This window comes from Trifolium pratense, linkage group LG4 (assembly GCF_020283565.1).
Source record: "Trifolium pratense cultivar HEN17-A07 linkage group LG4, ARS_RC_1.1, whole genome shotgun sequence".
Classification (NCBI taxonomy): Eukaryota; Viridiplantae; Streptophyta; class Magnoliopsida; order Fabales; family Fabaceae; genus Trifolium; species Trifolium pratense.
The window spans coordinates 46,094,793-46,113,287 of record NC_060062.1 but is presented as its reverse complement, the minus strand read 5'-3'; the positions used below and the strand labels follow the sequence as shown (position 1 = coordinate 46,113,287).

The window sequence follows — 18,495 nt, the reverse complement described above, 5'->3', positions numbered from 1 at the left end:
TTGCATGCAATTATCAATATTATCATCATAGCTTAAAAATTCATCAAACAAACACAGTTTCCTCTCTCACTCTCAGCATGGCAACTCTTCACCTCCACAAAATTCAACACTCTATCTTTCTACTTGCTGCTTTTCTTCTTCAATTCTCATCACTGCACTTCCCCTCACTTGGATATGATCACCAAGACACATACTTCATCGATTGCGGATCAGATATCCCAGTTAATGAAAATAACAACGTTTATATTGGTGAATCAAACAGTAATTACCCTAAAAAAAGTTTCAGCAGCAATAGTTACTCAGAAAGCAATCAATCAACAGTGCCTTCACCTCTCTACCAAACTGCAAGGATTTTTCATTCTGAATCTTCCTATGAATTTAAACCGGAGGCATCAGTGACGGAGCCAGAAATTTTTAATAGAGGGGGCACTAGATCAAATAAAATTTAAATTTTGCTTATATTTAAAATTGGAGGAAGTAATATCAATCATCGTTACTATACTTGTGTGATTTGTTTCTTTTTTCTTTGGTCAAACAACCATTTTAGTCTCAAAATGTGTGAGACGTTGCCACTATAAATTCTAAATGTATCGAAATTGCAAATATATCTTTAGTGTCCCTATTATTAGTAATTTTATGGATTAAACTGATCAATAAAAACTACATTTGATGACTAAATGAATTACATAAAAACAGTCTTGATGATCAAAATAACTAATAATAAAAATATTTATGAATATGTTTACCATTTTGATACATTCAAAGATGATAATGTAACAACTAATTATACTATGTAAGTGGATTAATGGAGCAGCTTATACAATTTCTCTTGGGTGTGCAATATCAAATAGTAGTAGTATACTACTAGAAAAATTTGCTTCTAAAAAATAGTGCAGGCATGAGCCCCCATTGTGACCAACGTGGCTCCGTCCCTGGGAGGCATGTTTAAACCGGCTAGAACTAATGAAAGTCATTGAATTGTCGGGTTCAATCCCCTTAGATGATTTGGATTCCGAATACAAGAAGAATAGTCTTCATGTGGTGGTAGGTTCAGTCGTTGGAGGTTTAGTTGTGATGGTTTTGTTTCTTTGGATTATTAAAATCAGGAAACAAAAGCCTGTTGAGAATTCAGATTTGTTGAAGATTCCAACTACTGCAGAAGGAACTTCTTATAGCAGATTACATTATGGAAAAATAACTCAAGGCTCATCTTTACCTAACTTAAACCATGGCCTGAAAATCTCCTTGCTTGATCTTCATTTCGCAACAGAGAATTTTGATGTGAAGAAGATAATTGGAGTTGGTGGTTTTGGAAATGTTTATAAGGGAGTTCTCAAGAATGGAATGAGTGTTGCAGTGAAAAGAAGTGTAACAGGGTCTGATCAAGGATTTCCTGAATTTCAAACTGAGATAATGGTGTTGTCCAAGATTCGTCACATACACCTTGTTTCCTTAATAGGGTATTGTGATGAAAGAGATGAGATGATACTTGTTTATGAGTACATGGAAAAGGGGACACTTAGAGACAATTTGTACAATACAAATTTGCCTTGCTTGACATGGAAGCAACGACTTGATATTTGTATTGGGGCTGCTAAAGGTCTTCATTACCTTCACAAAGGAGTAGCTGGTGGAATCATTCACCGTGATGTGAAATCCACCAATATATTTCTTGATGAGAATCTTGTAGCTAAAGTTGCTGATTTTGGTCTTTCAAGGACAGGTCCTCTTGATCAAGATTCCTATGTAAGCACATGTGTTAAAGGAACTTTTGGGTATCTTGATCCCGATTAGTTTAGAACACAACATCTTACAGAAAAATCGGATGTTTATTCTTTAGAACACAACATCTCACTTAGAATATTTAGTGAGACTGTGGAAAAATGTTTACAGGATGATGGTTGTGATAGGCCAACGATGGTTGATGTGTTGCGGGACTTGGAATATGCTTTGCAAATTCAGATAGAACCACATTACGATAGTAGTGCTTTTGTATCACTTCAATTGCCTAATGTTCAACATTTACCTTCTCCGTCTACACTGATTGAAGTGGATGGCACGTCTATTGGGAGGTTTGATGAATCTGAAACTACAACATCGATGATGTTAGATAGAATTTCATGTGAAACAAATCAAGGCACAAAGATCTGTTAGCGGCCAACACTCGGTGGGATTTAGTCCCACATCGGATAGATAGGACTCTTGAGAAGAGTTTATAAAGAGGAGGCAATCCTCACCTTACAAGCCGGTTTTGTAAGGATGAGTTAGACCTCGATATTCGTGACAAGATCAATCGCAGTGTTTTTCTTCCTCCCTAAATGCAATTAGTGAGAATATGACATAAAACCTATACCGACAGACGTATTGTTCCATAGGATTTGATTTGATACACCCACGGAAATTCTCCTTCTCAATAGAGCTATACAGCCATTGAAACATATTGAATTGCTTTAAGCCACAACCATCTTCAGCTAGGCTGAAACATTCTTCCCTCTCTTGAAGTTGATGCATCATTGTTCCTTTTCCACAACCAAAGTAGCAATCTTTTGGTTTTGTTTCATTTGGGTCACTGTTAGATTTGAATAAAAGAAAAAAGACACAGCATAATGAAAAAGATGGTTTTTGAGAAGAACAAGAACAGAGGATACCAGAAAACATAGAGAAACAATAAGTTCTTCGTAACTATTAACATCATGGGAAGTTCGGGTCCCATAAGGTTTGTTGTGAGAATGAGAAAGAGTTTGTTTCTGGAGTCATGATACTGCTCTTAAATTACCAAATGCATCACTATAATTTGTTTGTAATTTGATAACCGAACTGAATAATGGAAGACACATTCAAGGACCAAATTTACTAACGAAAAACAGATTCAATGACCAAACTAACTAACAAGTGAGACATTCAAGAATATTTTTGCAATTTTAGTTAATTTAGTAAGAGCACCTGACACATTTGATGACTAAAATGACCATTTATTTACTCCTATTGTACTTTCTTTCCTTTGAAGTGTTTTAATGTCCTAGATAACATCAACTATTACTTTTTAAATTTAAATAAACCTTTGGTCCTGCAAATATATATTTTTTAATTTTAGTCCCCCTAAGTTATTTTGTTTGGATTTTATCCTTACAATGTCGAAAACCATTATGTTTGGTTCCTGACGTTAACGTGTGTTGGCTGACATACTTTCATGTATGACATTTGAGCTGGCTTTGATTTTGGTTTAATCAAAGTTTATTTGCTACATAACAAATCAACGACTTTAACTTTAGAATTATTCTCATATAAAACTCTTATTACAACCAATGCTGATTGCTTATAAAGTTAGAATTCAAAATTCTCAGGCTCATCCATTTCTAAGTGACACGGACAGAAAGAAAGTTTGCAGCATAATGGATTGCCAGAAGCTATTGCGAGAGGTGTGAGAGGCGCGAGCGCACGCTGCACAAAACAACAGGCTTCCTGCACAAAATGTGGCTCAAGTTCTCTATTATGAACAGCAACGTCAGCGCGACAACATGGATGGCACTGGCAGTGTAAGTTCAGAATCGCCTTCGACACCTGACAAGAGGAATGTATACTCATACGAGCTTTATCCAGCTTCTAATGAGGTTTCGAAATTTAGAAGAGAAAATGAAGAGCTGATATTAGAGATAGTGAAACTTAAAATGAAAATAAAAGAGATTGAAAAATGTACAGTTGAATACGGTGTTGGTAGTCAATTAAATGTTTCTTCACCAGTTCACCTTCAGCTGACAAGCCTCCTTTGCCTAGAAAATCATTCCTAAACCTAGTTTCCAGAAAACTTGGCCGTCTTTCTCCTTTTTCGCGTGCTATTCCTTGCATAACACCAATGAAAGATCGCCTAAAACAAGACAAGGTTCGACGCTACTCCATATCCTGATTTTGTGTGTGGTATTATGCATGGTACATGTTAACCAGCGACACCAAATACATGTATTTTTTTTGCTTATATTCAATCTAGAGGCAGTATTTACTTGCAAGGGTAATCGTTTTGTTCACTTAGTGGTATTTTGTTGTATAGGTATGTATGGTTGGTGTGTACTTAATGATAATAGGTCTGTTATGTATTGAAAAATCATGGCGTGTCCGCAGCAAGCCCCCAGAGTGATATTTGGACTTCAGTGCCTTTTCAAATTTGGTTGCATTATTAGCAGATTCTTAATTCATTCTCCACAGCATTTGAATAGATAAATAATAATTATAATAAGTGCGTCTAAACTCCAAACCAACCAATCACGTTTTAACGTACAGAGAATTTTCATTTGTTTCATGTGATTCAAATAGTTCCAGCAGTTGATAAACCAACTTTCAAATATTCAAATAAAACAAATTGTTTGTCAAAAAAAATAAAAAATAAAATAAAACAAAGAAACAAACAAACAAGGAAGAAGAAAATTCAAAGTTGAGGACTTAAACACAGTCCACAGCTCAAGTCTTCCACTTATCTAATTAACTCTTCTTCATTGCTTCCTTCCCAGCTTCTCTTCTCTTCTTCCCTCCCTAATTTATATGAATTGCATTCATCAATATCATCACCTTATCTTAAATAATTCATCAAACAAACACAATTTCCTTCTCTCTCCATGGCAATTCAGCACTGTATCTTTCTACTTGCTGCTTTTCTTCTTCAATTCTCATCACTACACTTCCCCTCACTCGCATATGATCCTAAAGGCATATACTTCATAAACTGCGGGTCAGATATCGAAGTTAATGAAAATAAAAATCTCTATATTGGTGAATCAAACCGTAATTACCCTAAAAAAAGTTTCAGCAGCAAAAATAGCTACACAGAAACCGATCAACTATCAGTGTCTTCCCCTCTCTACCAAACTGCAAGAATTTTCCATGCTGAATCTTCCTACGAATTCACTACCGTCCCAAACAACACCTACATGGTACGTTTCCATTTCTATTCATTCTCTTCACCGGTTAACCTTTACACTGCAAAATTCAACGTTTCCGTTCCAGGTTTCCCTCTCTTACAAAACTTCGATGCAAAAAACACCACAAACCCTGGCTTAATAAAAGAGTATTTCGTTAAAATCATCAGAAAAAGATTCAAAATCACTTTCACACCTCAAAATTCATCATTCGCGTTTGTTAATGCCATAGAACTCTTTATGCTCCCAACTCATTTGATCCCCGATTCAGTCGCGCGTTTCACTTACACTGGTTCTACTGGTAGAGGCTTATCTACTTATAGTGACAATTTCCTCTCACGAGCTTTGGAAACCAAACACCGTCTTAACGTCGGGGGCGAAAACGTCACTAGACAAACCGATAACTTATCGAGAGAATGGTTACCAGATGACAGCTATATAACTGATCCACAAAATGCTAAGGATAGTCCCTTTTTTGGAGGTACACTTAAACGCTATCCAGACGATGAATCTGATGGTCTATATTCAAATAAATATACTGCTCCAGATGTTGTTTATCAAACTGCAAAAGAGACTCTTAACGGTTCTAACAATATAAGTTGGAGTGTTCCTGTGGAGAAGAATACAGATCATTTCATTAGGCTTCACTTTTGTGACATTTTTAATCCACTTACAGACTTTGATCTCATCATTTATGACAATCTTGTTACTTCAAACGTAAATAATGACCCAGATGTGTCTTCTCCTTATTATTATGATTTTGTGGTTCATTCTGATGGCACTGGACTATTGAATGTTAGTGTGGTACCTAGTATAACATCTGCTATACCAAACGCCTTTTTAAACGGGCTAGAACTGATGAAAGTGATTGAATTGTCTGGTTCAATTCCCTTAGATGGTTTGGATTCCGAATCCAAGAAGAATATTAGTCTTCCTGTGGTGGTGGGTTCGGTCGTTGGAGGTTTAGTTTTGATTTCTGTTGTGATGGTTTTGTTTCTTTGGATTATTAAAATCAGGAAACAAAAGCCTGTTGAGAATTCAGATTTGTTGAAGATTCCAACTACTGCAGAAGGAATTTCTTATAGCAGATTACATTATGGCAAAATAACTCAAGGCTCATCTTTACCTAACTTAAACCTTGGCCTGAAAATCTCCTTGCTTGATCTTCAATTCGCAACAGAGAATTTTGATGTGAAGAAGATAATTGGAGTTGGTGGTTTTGGAAATGTTTATAAGGGAGTTCTCAAGAATGGAATGAGTGTTGCAGTGAAAAGAAGTGTAACAGGGTCCGATCAAGGATTTCCTGAATTTCGAACTGAGATAATGGTGTTGTCCAAGATTCGTCACATACACCTTGTTTCCTTAATAGGGTATTGTGATGAAAGAGATGAGATGATACTTGTTTATGAGTACATGGAAAAGGGGACACTTAGAGACAATTTGTACAATACAAATTTGCCTTGCTTGACATGGAAGCAACGACTTGATATTTGTATTGGTGCTGCTAAAGGTCTTCATTACCTTCACAAAGGAGTAGCTGGTGGAATCATTCACCGTGATGTGAAATCCACCAATATATTGCTTGATGAGAATCTTGTAGCTAAAGTTGCTGATTTTGGTCTTTCAAGGACAGGTCCTCTTGATCAAGATTCTTATGTCAGCACATGTGTTAAAGGAACTTTTGGGTATCTTGATCCTGATTACTTTAGAACACAACATCTTACAGAAAAATCTGATGTATATTCTTTTGGGGTGGTTCTACTTGAAGTGTTGTGTGCAAGACCAGCTATCGACCTATCTTGTCCAAGGGAACAAGTCAATTTGGCTGAGTGGGGATTGCTTTGCAAAGACAAAGGGACACTTGAAGAGATCATCGATCCTTCCATCACGAGACAAATTAATCAAAACTCACTTAGAATATTTAGTGAGACGGTGGAAAAATGCTTACAGGATTATAGTTGCGATAGGCCAACGATGGTTGATGTGTTGTGGGACTTGGAATATGCGTTACAACTTCAGATAGAACCACATGACGATAGCAGTGTTCAATTGCCTAATGTTCAACATATACCTTGTATGTCTACACTGATTGAAGTGGATGACATGTCTATTGGTAGGGTTGATGAATCTGAAACTACAACATCGATGATGCTAGATAGAATTTCATGTGAAGCTAATCAAGGTACAACAATCAACTCGCAAATGTCTCCACTGGAGAGTCATTTTTTTAGATAGCTCACTTCTCTATTTATTCCTTAGATATGGTTGTTGGTCTATTCTCAATTGTAAGACTAATGGAGTAAAACAATTATCATTTTTGAATGATTATATAAGGATTTGTGCATGATAAAATATACAGTAGTATTATTTTTCACCCTAAAAAATACAATGTGCTTAAATAAGGGAGTTAAATTGCAACTTGAGTATGTAATCATACCTGCAGTGTAGTGTAGTATAAATGTTGAATCCTTTGGTAAGCCCTTGTAGCCTGGCAACACCTCATGAAGTATTCTTCATTCGGCAAGGGCACTAGAAGCATCTTGAACCTATTGAAAATAACGGAATGCAAGTTACAAACAATACTACCTCAAAGTAAGTAATTTAAGAACCTTTGTTTTGGAAATTTCTTGTGAATCTCAAATTATGCTCCAAGCATTAGAGTTCTGCAAAAACCACACAATACAATAACACTTGCTGCAATTGAAATCTCTAAGACAAAACATGAAAAATCGCTACTCTTCATTAATACCAACACTTTGTATCAAAAAAGGATTTGTCTATAATAAACAGTAAACACGTTAACCTTAGGATTTATTTGCGAGTATGGAGGGGAGAGTTTTGGGGCGATTCATTTTTCTTCGCAATACAAAATCCTCTTCTTTTTTTTGTGAGGGGAGAGTTTTGGAGTATTTATATGAATTTTTTAAATTTAATAATGATGGATAATTTTCGCAAGTGAACGAATTACCACGTAGTAATAAAAATATCGATCCACAGGGATTGTGTGATTAAACTAGTCTAATAGTGTTCATGAACATTATGCAAGAAATACACATAAATTAGGGGTATGTTGAGTGATGAATTGTTAGAAAATGTGCTTTGATATGATGAAAAAGTGAGGTAGAATCATCGGAATCACCTAGTCTATAGCTAAACCACATGCAATCTACTATATCATAGGAATCAAGTGCTCACAACTAGATCAACAAATTAGTGAATCGCAATCTCTTGTCAAAATCCACTCTATTCGTTGTCGATACTCCCCCGATCTCTCGGGCGGAAGCTACCTACAACGAATGATATGAAAGCGCGTCGATCGTTCGCTACACTCTATGTCTCAATCTCTCGACCGGAAACACTCGAGTGCTCAATGCAATTCAGTTCAGAAATTAAATCAATACTCTCGCACGTGACTTAACTCGAAATCATTACAACACTAATGAAGGATTATAAAGCATTAAACATAGAATTGCATTGAATCAACACCTTGAACAGAGTAAATTCTTACATATAGCAGATTACACATGATTCATCTACATCCTAGACTATCCTAGATCCTACCTCCAAAAGAAGCTTAGCTCCTCATGTTGCTTCGTTCGCGTCCTCGCTTCAACTTCATGGCTTGATGATCCATGCTATTGAGGTGCTCGGAGCTATCCTTTGAAGTCCTTGATCTGGATCTTGATGCTTCCAAAATTAGAGAATGGATGAATATTGCAGAATTTTCCAACCCTTTAACAGAATTATGCAGAAACCATATATACTGAACGCAACCACGCCGCGCGCCAGATCCATCACGCCGCGCGTGGTTGCAATTTCTTCAACGCCGCCGCACGTGTAACGGTATCACGCGGCGCGTGATCAACTCAGAGGCCTCTGATCTTCAACTCTGCCATCTTCACGCCGCGCGTGATCAAGTGTTACGCCGCGCGTGATCAAGTCAGAGAGCAATCCAATTCCTGAGCAAAGCTTCACGCCGCGCGTGGTCAGGTATCACGCCGCGCGTGATCAAAGTGAAAACTTGGCTCTCTGTGATCTCCATCACGCGGCGCGTGATGGGCTACGCCCCCAGCGTAGTGAAACTCAGCAATTTCCTGCAATTTTTCCTGTTTTCTTGCAAAACAAGTAATCAAGCTTATGATTAGATTTCTCTTATATTTATTGTTAAAAACCTACTAAAAAGCATTTAATGTTGCTAAAATGGGCCTGAATTAGAGAGTGTGACGATCCGTCATCAAATAATATTATTATTATAATATTCTCAAACTAAAAAAATATTTAGTTATCATTTCTTACTAAAACACTCAAAAAGTGTGAAAAATTTCATTATAGGTCAAAGCCCTCATCTCGTCTTCAAACTTGTAAATAAAAGTCTTTGTGGTATTTTGTTGCGTAGGTATGTTAGTATGTACAGGTCTTTAAAAAATTAAAGAGGTTGATTTTTAAAAATAAAAATAATAGTAGATTTTAATTTGAAGTGGCGAGCGTCAAACACGTCTCATCTATGCGGTTGTAATCAAACTTGGGATACAGGTACTTGCAAATACTCTCACACTTAAGTTAGTAAGTTATGTGAAGTGAGAGGCGAAGGTTGTAAAATAGCATACCTGAATATTTCAGGTGAAGGAGTATATATATATATAGGCCTAGTGCAGAGTTGTTACCATTGATGGAAGTGCGGAGGTCACGAGATCCTCATCAATGGAGAGAGAGATAGAGAGAATCAATGTCTTAAATGCTTTGATTAGTATTTAAGGCATTGATTCATGTGGTGGATGTTACGAGCGCCATTTACTCGTGCCCATTGCAGTCCGTTTGGAAGTTGGACCACCGACGTGGGCTGTTCAGGTTTGAGCCGAGCGTGTCAGCGAGCATGGGCCTTGGCCAGTCCAAAGCAAAAATAAAAAAGTTATGTTCTCTCTTCTGATTTTTAATGGTTTTCATGGCTATGGTTCTTATATCCCATTGAAAGTCAGTAACACAAGTCTGTATTTTGAGGGCCATGTAAACAGGACTAGTATTTCTGATTTTACTTCTTCAGTGTTACAGTTACTATTATGCATATAATCTTTTATGATATATCTTTGTGTTAAGATCTACATATGTAATTTATATTCTATCAAAATAAAAAAATGTAATTTGTCAAGGTAGGTGGAAAATTAGTATGAATTTTCTATTGATTGCTTTGTAATCTACCCGGGGGGAGTAGGGACATTATTGCTTTACAACAAGAAGAATAAAATCAACTCAATATCTGTTATCATTTAGAAATAGAAAATCATTGTTCTTCAGATCAACCATGTAAATAAGTCAATATAAAATCTCATATAATAGAATATTCCTTCTTTGCAAACAACAAATGGAAGCATATTTGAAAGTGTCATATCATACATAACTTCTTGCTGAAAATTGAAATATTTATAAAATTGTGCTCAAGCAAAAGAGAGGAACATATTTTTTTGCTTACAATGTAAACTAGAAACTAGCAAATAAAAAAGTTAACAAAAAAGATGAATTAAGGATTATGTATTGATGTAATGTAACCAAAGCACAATATCTCATATTTTGATTTTGCAAAAAAAGGTTCTTAAATATGAAGTCAAATAGTCTAGATTCACATCAGTACTATGGTTGCGTGAATGCAGAGAATCCATTTTCGGTATTAGATGGTTCAACTTCAACCATTTTTTTTTTGAAGAAGTTAAATCAACCCACCCAAATTGGCACCAATCCAACTGGGTTTTAGACCATAAGATCCCTGGAACAATACAATGTATGATAACAACAATATTAGTAGGGTATGTCTTTAAATTATTGAGTCCTTTATAAAAAGCTTTTAGGAAACCTGATTATATACTTCAAGTGACAGCCTAGAACTTAATAATGTCTGCATCTAATAATCATCAACAAAAAAAAAGGATCATGGTTTGATTTCAATTCATGCACATCCTAAGTACATCAAATGTAGTAATTAATTGGGACACACCTAACTTATATATTTGGTAGAGAATCTTATGTTCATGTAATAGCAGACAACCACTAGTTTTCCAACTTCTTGTTGGCTTGTAACTATGTGAATTGCAAGTGATGGAGGGAAAATGAATATACTATGGCAGAAAAATATATGCTTTACCAACTTAACTTGTTTAGGGAAGCAAAACAAAAACATTATCAGAAAGTAAATCCTATTTACAATGATTTCTTACTCAAAACATTCAATGGTGGACTGGCTCAAACATAATCGACCTAAATCCGAAAATAGATCTACTTCTGTCAATAAAAGCACGTAGTTATGGAGTCAGGATGACATGAACTGTCCAATCTTAATCAGACTGTCAAATAAAGATCAGACGGTTTTCAATGTTTGACTGTATGACTGTGAGTTTCTGCGAAAACCGTAAATAAGTTATTTATTCCATTGGCATAAAATTGTTGGAATTTAATTTAATAAGTACTACATAACATATAATATAGCTGTCCACCGTAATATCCATGAAAGGATAGTGACATGGAATGTGAGAAGCATGTGGACCAAAGAAACATCAATAGCATGTGACTTATGAATAGTAATGGATCTGTGCACAAAGTAAAATAGTGGTCTTAATGCGTGACATATCAAACCCCACCATACTTGATAACAATTGACATAACATTCCAAACTTCACACAACACAAACATCATTCACAAAAAGTTAGCTTAACACAAATTTAAATACTATATCACATTGACATTAACATTCTTTCTTTTTCTTAAGTCATGTTGAGATTCATCACTTGAAAAAACCAAGGTGATTGTTTTAATCTCTCTTGTCTTAATTGTTCTTCAAGACCAAAACTATTTCTAATCATGCCACCATTTGATTCTTCTCTTTTTTGATGTGTTCTGTATCTTCTTGTCTTGTTTATATCACTTGATCCAGTCGAAGATGAAGATAAGCTATGTCCTGAATCTGAAGTTAGTGGTGTATTAGTTTTCTTACTACGGTTATAACTAGACGGGCCTAATGTTAGCTCGATCTCATTCTCGTCAATGATTTCCATCCCTTCATCGTCGTCTGATTCTGCACTGTGATCCTCTGCAGGCCTTTCAAGATCAAATTTGATTTGAGTCTTTTCTTGTGCAACTTTATGATGATTAGCATTTTGAGTTAAACTAATCGCGTTTTTGAAGTACCATTCTTGTTCTTTTACTTCAATGCCTCGACTAGCCTCCATATTTTGCATTAGTATCTTTTGTATTCGATACAATCGATGAAGTTCATATACCTGAAAGAAAATTCTCATGACACTCAATTAACACGCAATTTGTAAACAAGGTCTGCGTCCACGATATGTATCGTGGCATTCAAATTTTAGATGTCTCTCTGAGTCTGTGACTCTGATTGAAGTTGCATCGGTCATTACTATATATTATAGGTACAACTGATGCAACTTCAATATTAATCACAAAGACATCAAAACCTTGAACCTTGAACTCGTAGTTCAGATAGAAAGAATAATTCGCGAAGGAATAGAAAGAGAAGTATATATACCTGTTGTTTGAAAGTTTCTTCATGCTTTAACATGGCCATCCTCATGTATTCTTTGTCACAAGACCTAACAAGCTTCTCCATGAATGATCTATTTAGTTTCTTCTTTGTCCCAAGTTTACCTTGAAACACATTTAAGCTTAAATGAGGAAAATTCTAAGAGAATATAGAATTGATTAATGAAAAGTTGTTTATATAGAAAATAGAATGATTCTATGGAAGCACATGGATATTAATAGTCTAATTGATTCTTAAAGCATTGGCACAAAATGATGGCATCTACTTCCTTTTAGTATAATTTGTCTCCTTCCAATACTTTGGACCACATTTGAATAAAACACATCAAAAAAATTAAAAATATCTCCCGACAACTTTACCTGTTAATATTTTCCTACCATAATAATAAACTTCTCTTATGTGTATAATATATGATGTCATTTTTCAAATTATTCTTTCAATTATTGAAATATTTGAAGAAATGATCAAGGCAACATTTTTCTCTTCTTTTCATATAGTACTATAACAATTAAAAATGGATGCTTGAAGAAGCAACATCATTATAGTTTTAAAAAGGAAAGAGTGTTTTATGCAATGCTTTTGCATCTTTTTTCTAGATTCTAGGCATTGACATTGAATCATGCCAACCATATTATTCCTCATGCATGACATTAACATAACAAACTTTCACCTTTCAAAAACAATTCTTCAAACTTTTATGTTTGTTTCTTTAGCCACTACATCAATCTCATAAGCATTAAACTACTATCACACAAATAAAATGATATAAACTTTGTCTCACAAAGGTAGATAATTAAGTTGGTGAGCTAAGTGACGTTGAAGAAGTTTTAAGTCAGAGATCCTGAATTCGATTCCAGAAACTAACATAATCGTTAAGTTACGAACATTTGCGTATTAAAAACATGATACAAACTTATATATCAACATATAATCTTCAAGCTATGAAACATTGACGGGACACAGGAACAGACAGCAGACATCAAACACGCCTTTAAAAGAAAATAAAGAAATGAAATATAGCTTCTTACCTGCTAAGAATTCAGTTATATCACAATCTTCTGATGAACAAGAAGACAACAGAACATAAAGATCTCAGAAGAAAAGGCAAGAAACACTTCCTTAGTACTTTCAAAAAAACTTAAGAGACAACCTTTTCAAATTTGATGAAAACTCTGTTAATATGCTCTCACATTCCCCATCAAGCTCTGGCTATTATATACTGTTGGAGATTAAAAAGAACAAAACTGTTTTGTAGAATTTTAAGATTCTTTGTTTCTTTCTCCCTATAAAGACACAGAAAACGAAGTGGTATATTGCATGAGAGGTTAGAAGCATGCCAAACAAATCTCAGTGACTTGACCAATGTGATTACAGTTTTGTGGAAGAGATGCCTGATGCAGGGTCTAGCAATGTAGAGAGATATATTAAATTAGTTGTAACAGTAAAGATAGGGAAATAAATTAATACACGCATTATTAGCACTACTAGTACTATAGTATAAAATTTAGTATTATTATTATTTTATTTTATTTTTTTTAGGATCACAAGGCTTTGTTTTCTCAAGACAAATCATCAACATAACAGCATAGCTGCTGAGATGAATCACATGCACCTCAATTTTATACAATAAATATTAAAAAAATATTTAACAAACACTTGATTTTTTATACATTTGTGATATCTGATTAATCATGCGTAAAAATATGATTAATTCAGTTTATTGAATGGTTAATTTAATTCACATAAATCAACCATAATTTTTAAAATGGTTAACCAGATTTAAGGATGTACCTCCGTCCCAAAATATAAGCAAAAGTGAGTCAAAAAAAGTTGATGTATTTGGTTAAAGATTTAGACCAAATACATCCACTTTTATTGACCAACTTTTGCTTATATTTTGAGACGGAGGAAGTATTAAAAATGGATGTCTATGAATCATTATTGATAAATATTTACTCATGTTCGGTTGTATTAATAATATAGTAATAAATAATAATAAACAAATTATAGATTGTATATACAGAATTATTGAAGCTTATGTCTACGTGAAGGAGCTTAAATCACCGACAGATAGATCCTGACCGTACAATATTGGTATTTGTCCAATCTAGTATAACTGGCAATAGGATTTTAATTCAAATCTAACATTAGGTTTTCGGTTTTCAGTTAATAAAAAAGCGAAAATGCTAACTAGCTAGTATTCTCAAGACATTCCATCAATTTTTTTTTCTTCTCAAGACACTATTTAAAGAAATACATATAGTAAAAATATCTTAAAATTTCTCTTAAAAATATAAAATGTATTGTTATCATTATAAAATTTACTTCTATTAATTCTTTTAACTAGTGCTCTAAAATCACCTGTTAACACCACCCATAAAAAAAATGGGGGAGGAGGCAAAAATTCATGGGGCTTATCTCATCATGATTTGTTTTGTTTGATTCTCTTGACAATTATGGAGTAAATAGTGAATCATCTCAATTATGGATATTTCGTACTATACTGTGCAAAAATGTACAATATGCTATTTGATGGGGTTATCAGTATTAATCTAGGAAGACCTTGCTCAATCATTATATATCTTAACTGGCCACGTGGGTGGTAGCTCCCTTATTTCTACATCATCCTCTTCTTCTTTTTTTGTCTAATAATAATGGTTTAATAGATGCAAATTAAAATGAGTGTACAAAAGTAAAGAATTTAGAATTTCAACATAGTAAATCTATAAATTTATCTACCAGTATTCCAACATATTAGTACATGTGGAGTATAAGTTTATCTATGGAATTTATTTATGAAAAACATTAACTATAGTGCCTAAAACACTAATTAAAAAGAGAAGTAATATTTTGACACAAAAGTTATGCACAAAGTATAAAATAAGGTGAACAAAATCTCTACCTAAAAAAAAAAACTTGTACGGGCCTAATAAGAGAGACTGAGCAAAACGATAACAAGGGAGTTCTAATTTATCATTAATGAAAGTTCCTCTGAGAAATTGCGGCAAAGAGTTCCACCATGTGTAATCTAAAACAGAGTGGCCATGGTTAGCAAGTTGATCCGCACATGTGTTGCCTTCCCAAAAAATATGTGAACTTGCCAAATTAAGACCTAATGACATACAATTCTTCCATCTATTCTGAAGGCTTCAAGGGATGATTGCATGATTAATGAAAGCGCAGAGTGCAGTTTGAGAATCACTCTCGATCCAAACATTATGCCAGCCTTTATTATGCGCTATAATAAGTTAGATTAGATCCATAAATTTATTACATATTGTATGGGAAGTAGATCCATCATCTATGTAATGCTTTGCCCTTATCAAGAAGATGACCACACCACATGCTTGTTGTTGTGAGGCTGCTCTTTCAAATTAAGGAATGTTATACATACATACATTATTAATAATATATAATTTATAAAGACGTGGAGAGGGAGAGAAATTGGACGTGGAGTGGGAGCACGCTTTGCCGGGGCTATAAGGTGCATTCTTATAGGGCTGTGGGTCCTTTGAGTTTTGTACAAAAAGGCTGACCTATATACGGCCTTTGTGTTTTTGTTTGTTTGGTCCAATTTCAATTAGATATTAGATACTCTATTCAAGAACAACAACGAACTCACTCACTCACTCCTCCAACAATATTATAAAGTAAGGGAATCGTGATCATACCTGTATGTATCAACTTTTTCTCCAAACTCTTACATTTTCATTTGACTCAATCGAGAGGTTAAATAGGAGTATGTGAAACTTAATAAAAAAGATACTTGAGGATTAATATATAGCTCTCAACAATATTTCTATTTTCTTCGAGTGATTGCGTTTAGGAATAATAAACTTTGTCTATTACTAGTTGTGATATGTGGATTTCTTAACTCCTTTAAAGGGTGTTAAATATAATTTTTTTAAACTAATAAAAACATAACCAATAAGAGAGTCATACTATTTTATAACAATAACAATACATTTTATATTTTTAAGAGAAATTTGAGGTATTTGGGTGAAAGAATAAGAGAAACAATAAGAGAGAAACATAAATATTATTGACATTATTGACATTATTGACATACTAAAATAGTATGACTACGAAGTGTATGTTTTCGCAAATTTCCGTTCCAAGTTCAGCAGTGCAGAAAAATTCAGTAGTGAAAGGGAGTGACGCTTCGGAGCGTATTTTACGAATCTAAGCGTTATTGGAAGATAGAAATCGAATCTAAGCATTTTCGGTAGATATAAACCGAATCTAAGCGTTTTCGGAAGCAATTCATGATTCCTTCACCATGAATTGAATTCACGGAAGCAATCAAACATTCCTTCACCATGATTTGAATTCACGGAATCATGTTTTCAATTCTTTCACCGTGATTCCAAAAGTGATGTAAAAAGGAGGATAAAGAGGGAATGAATGTTACAAATTGTTGTTGAATTTGTTTGATTTTCTGTTGTTGTTCATTGTTCTGATTTTCAGGAAATGGATGTGTTTTCTGTTGTTCAGATTTTCTGTAAGGTGTTGTTGTTCTGTTGTTGTTGTTGTTGTTGTTGTTGGCTTAGAGTAGTGTTTTTGCCCAAAGATCCTTTGCCTGATAGATAGACTGGTTTGGAAGGCCTCGCAAGATGTGGTTCTAAGTGCAAAGGCAGCTTATGATTTCCTTTTCCCACAGGTAATTAGTGGCGTGGACTGCATGACTTTGGCATAAATTCATTTTAGTGTTGTTGCTCTGTAAAGTGTTGTTGTTCTGATTTTCTTGGGGGTTTCAGGTCCTACAATACGAAACCAAATTGAATTCGTAGATAGAATCCAAACAGAACTTGGGCCTAAATTTAGGGGCATTTTGGGATTTTGGGAGGGGGGTTTGGAGCAACTAGGGGGGCCTAAAAAGCAATTTCCGAGGAGAACCTCTTGCCAAAGTCAACAAGCCATATTATTCCTGGCCCATTATTTGTATTTGGGCCCATTGTGTGATGGAGCTAGTTATATATGGGCCAGCATTAAGACATTTACTTTTGCCACCCTATTACATTTCTCGTGCACCCTATAAATTTACCAAAATACCACCGTTCGCTACCTAAGTAGCAGACACCCTCCAAAACATCCTACCTTTATAACGTCTTCTACTTAAGTAGTGTACGGAATTTTTCAAAAATTCTAATTTTTAAAACATCCGCTACTTAGGTAGCAAAAGGGTAAAACAAGAAAGGCAAAGGACGCGCGATAGTAACTGGTAGTGCGGCAAAAATAAATTTCCAACATTAATCATTGGAAGATTAAATGTGATATTTCCACCCAATAACAAGAAATTTAAATGTGATAATAGAGATCATAATTCATAATAATAGCGAATAATGCATAAATAAAATTAATTTTGTTGGTGTTTTGATTGGCTACATTTTGCAAAAGCCAACCAGCCAGATGCTGGACTGAGGTGCTGTAGCATTATAGTACAGCATAATGTTGCTCTGTTTTCGTGCAGAATTTTTATTTCAAATCTGAGTCAAGATTTGCTTCAATTATATATTCAAGCACGTGCGCCTGGGCAAAACGAGCCTTGCTCAGCAAGTTTTTATTGAAGTCGGCTGAAGGAACATTATTTAAAACAAAAAATATAATTATATTATATTTTTGCGTTTTTTTTTGTTTGGTACAACATGAATTATATTTCTGGAAATAATTTAGGGTTGGGCCGCAATTCCTACAGCTGTACATGTCTGAAGACCTAACTTGGACATCAAGACAATTGAAGACTATAAATATGTGAAGCCTCAAGCTATTCTACTCGTGTATTCTAAACCGTGTTTTTTTACAAAGTGTGAGTTTTTAAGGTTTAGAGTTTGTGTCTTTTGTCAGCCTTTCTTGTGTCAATTTGATGCAAGTTTAGGACTGTGTTTTGGTTGTTAATTGTAAGCTACTCCTAAGCTTTGAAGCACGGAGTTAGTGTGTGTGATTCACTCAAGAGCTTTTAAGCAAGAGTGTAGTCTAGTTTCTAGGAGAGTGTCTCCATCTTGATCATTATTATTGACAGCAACATGGTACGTGTTGTTAGAG

The 18,495-nt window shown here is 34.7% G+C and overlaps 2 protein-coding genes and 1 pseudogene across 3 annotated transcripts; 2 read left to right on the top strand and 1 right to left on the bottom strand.

The window, feature by feature from the left end:
• The first annotated feature begins 77 nt into the window (after window positions 1–77).
• LOC123922762 lies at window positions 78–2,191 on the top strand (annotated as a pseudogene).
• Window positions 2,192–4,403: 2,212 nt separating this feature from the next.
• Window positions 4,404–7,496, top strand: LOC123919765 (probable receptor-like protein kinase At2g23200). The gene has a single exon (XM_045971765.1). The coding sequence runs from the start codon at window positions 4,608–4,610 to the stop codon at window positions 7,140–7,142; it is 2,535 nt and encodes an 844-aa protein (XP_045827721.1). The 5' UTR covers window positions 4,404–4,607; the 3' UTR covers window positions 7,143–7,496.
• Window positions 7,497–11,520: 4,024 nt separating this feature from the next.
• LOC123919764 lies at window positions 11,521–13,890 on the bottom strand. Of its 2 annotated transcripts, XM_045971763.1 has the most exons (3): window positions 13,482–13,890; window positions 12,439–12,557; window positions 11,521–12,172 (listed from the first exon to the last, which is right to left on the bottom strand). In XM_045971763.1, exons 2-3 carry the CDS (start codon window positions 12,517–12,519, stop codon window positions 11,657–11,659), a joined length of 597 nt encoding a protein of 198 aa, XP_045827719.1. In that variant the 5' UTR covers window positions 12,520–12,557; window positions 13,482–13,890; the 3' UTR covers window positions 11,521–11,656. The 2 variants fall into 2 exon arrangements, with proteins under 2 accessions (XP_045827719.1, XP_045827720.1); XM_045971764.1 differs by lacking the exon at window positions 13,482–13,890 and having other exon boundaries at window positions 12,439–13,395.
• Window positions 13,891–18,495: the final 4,605 nt, after the last annotated feature.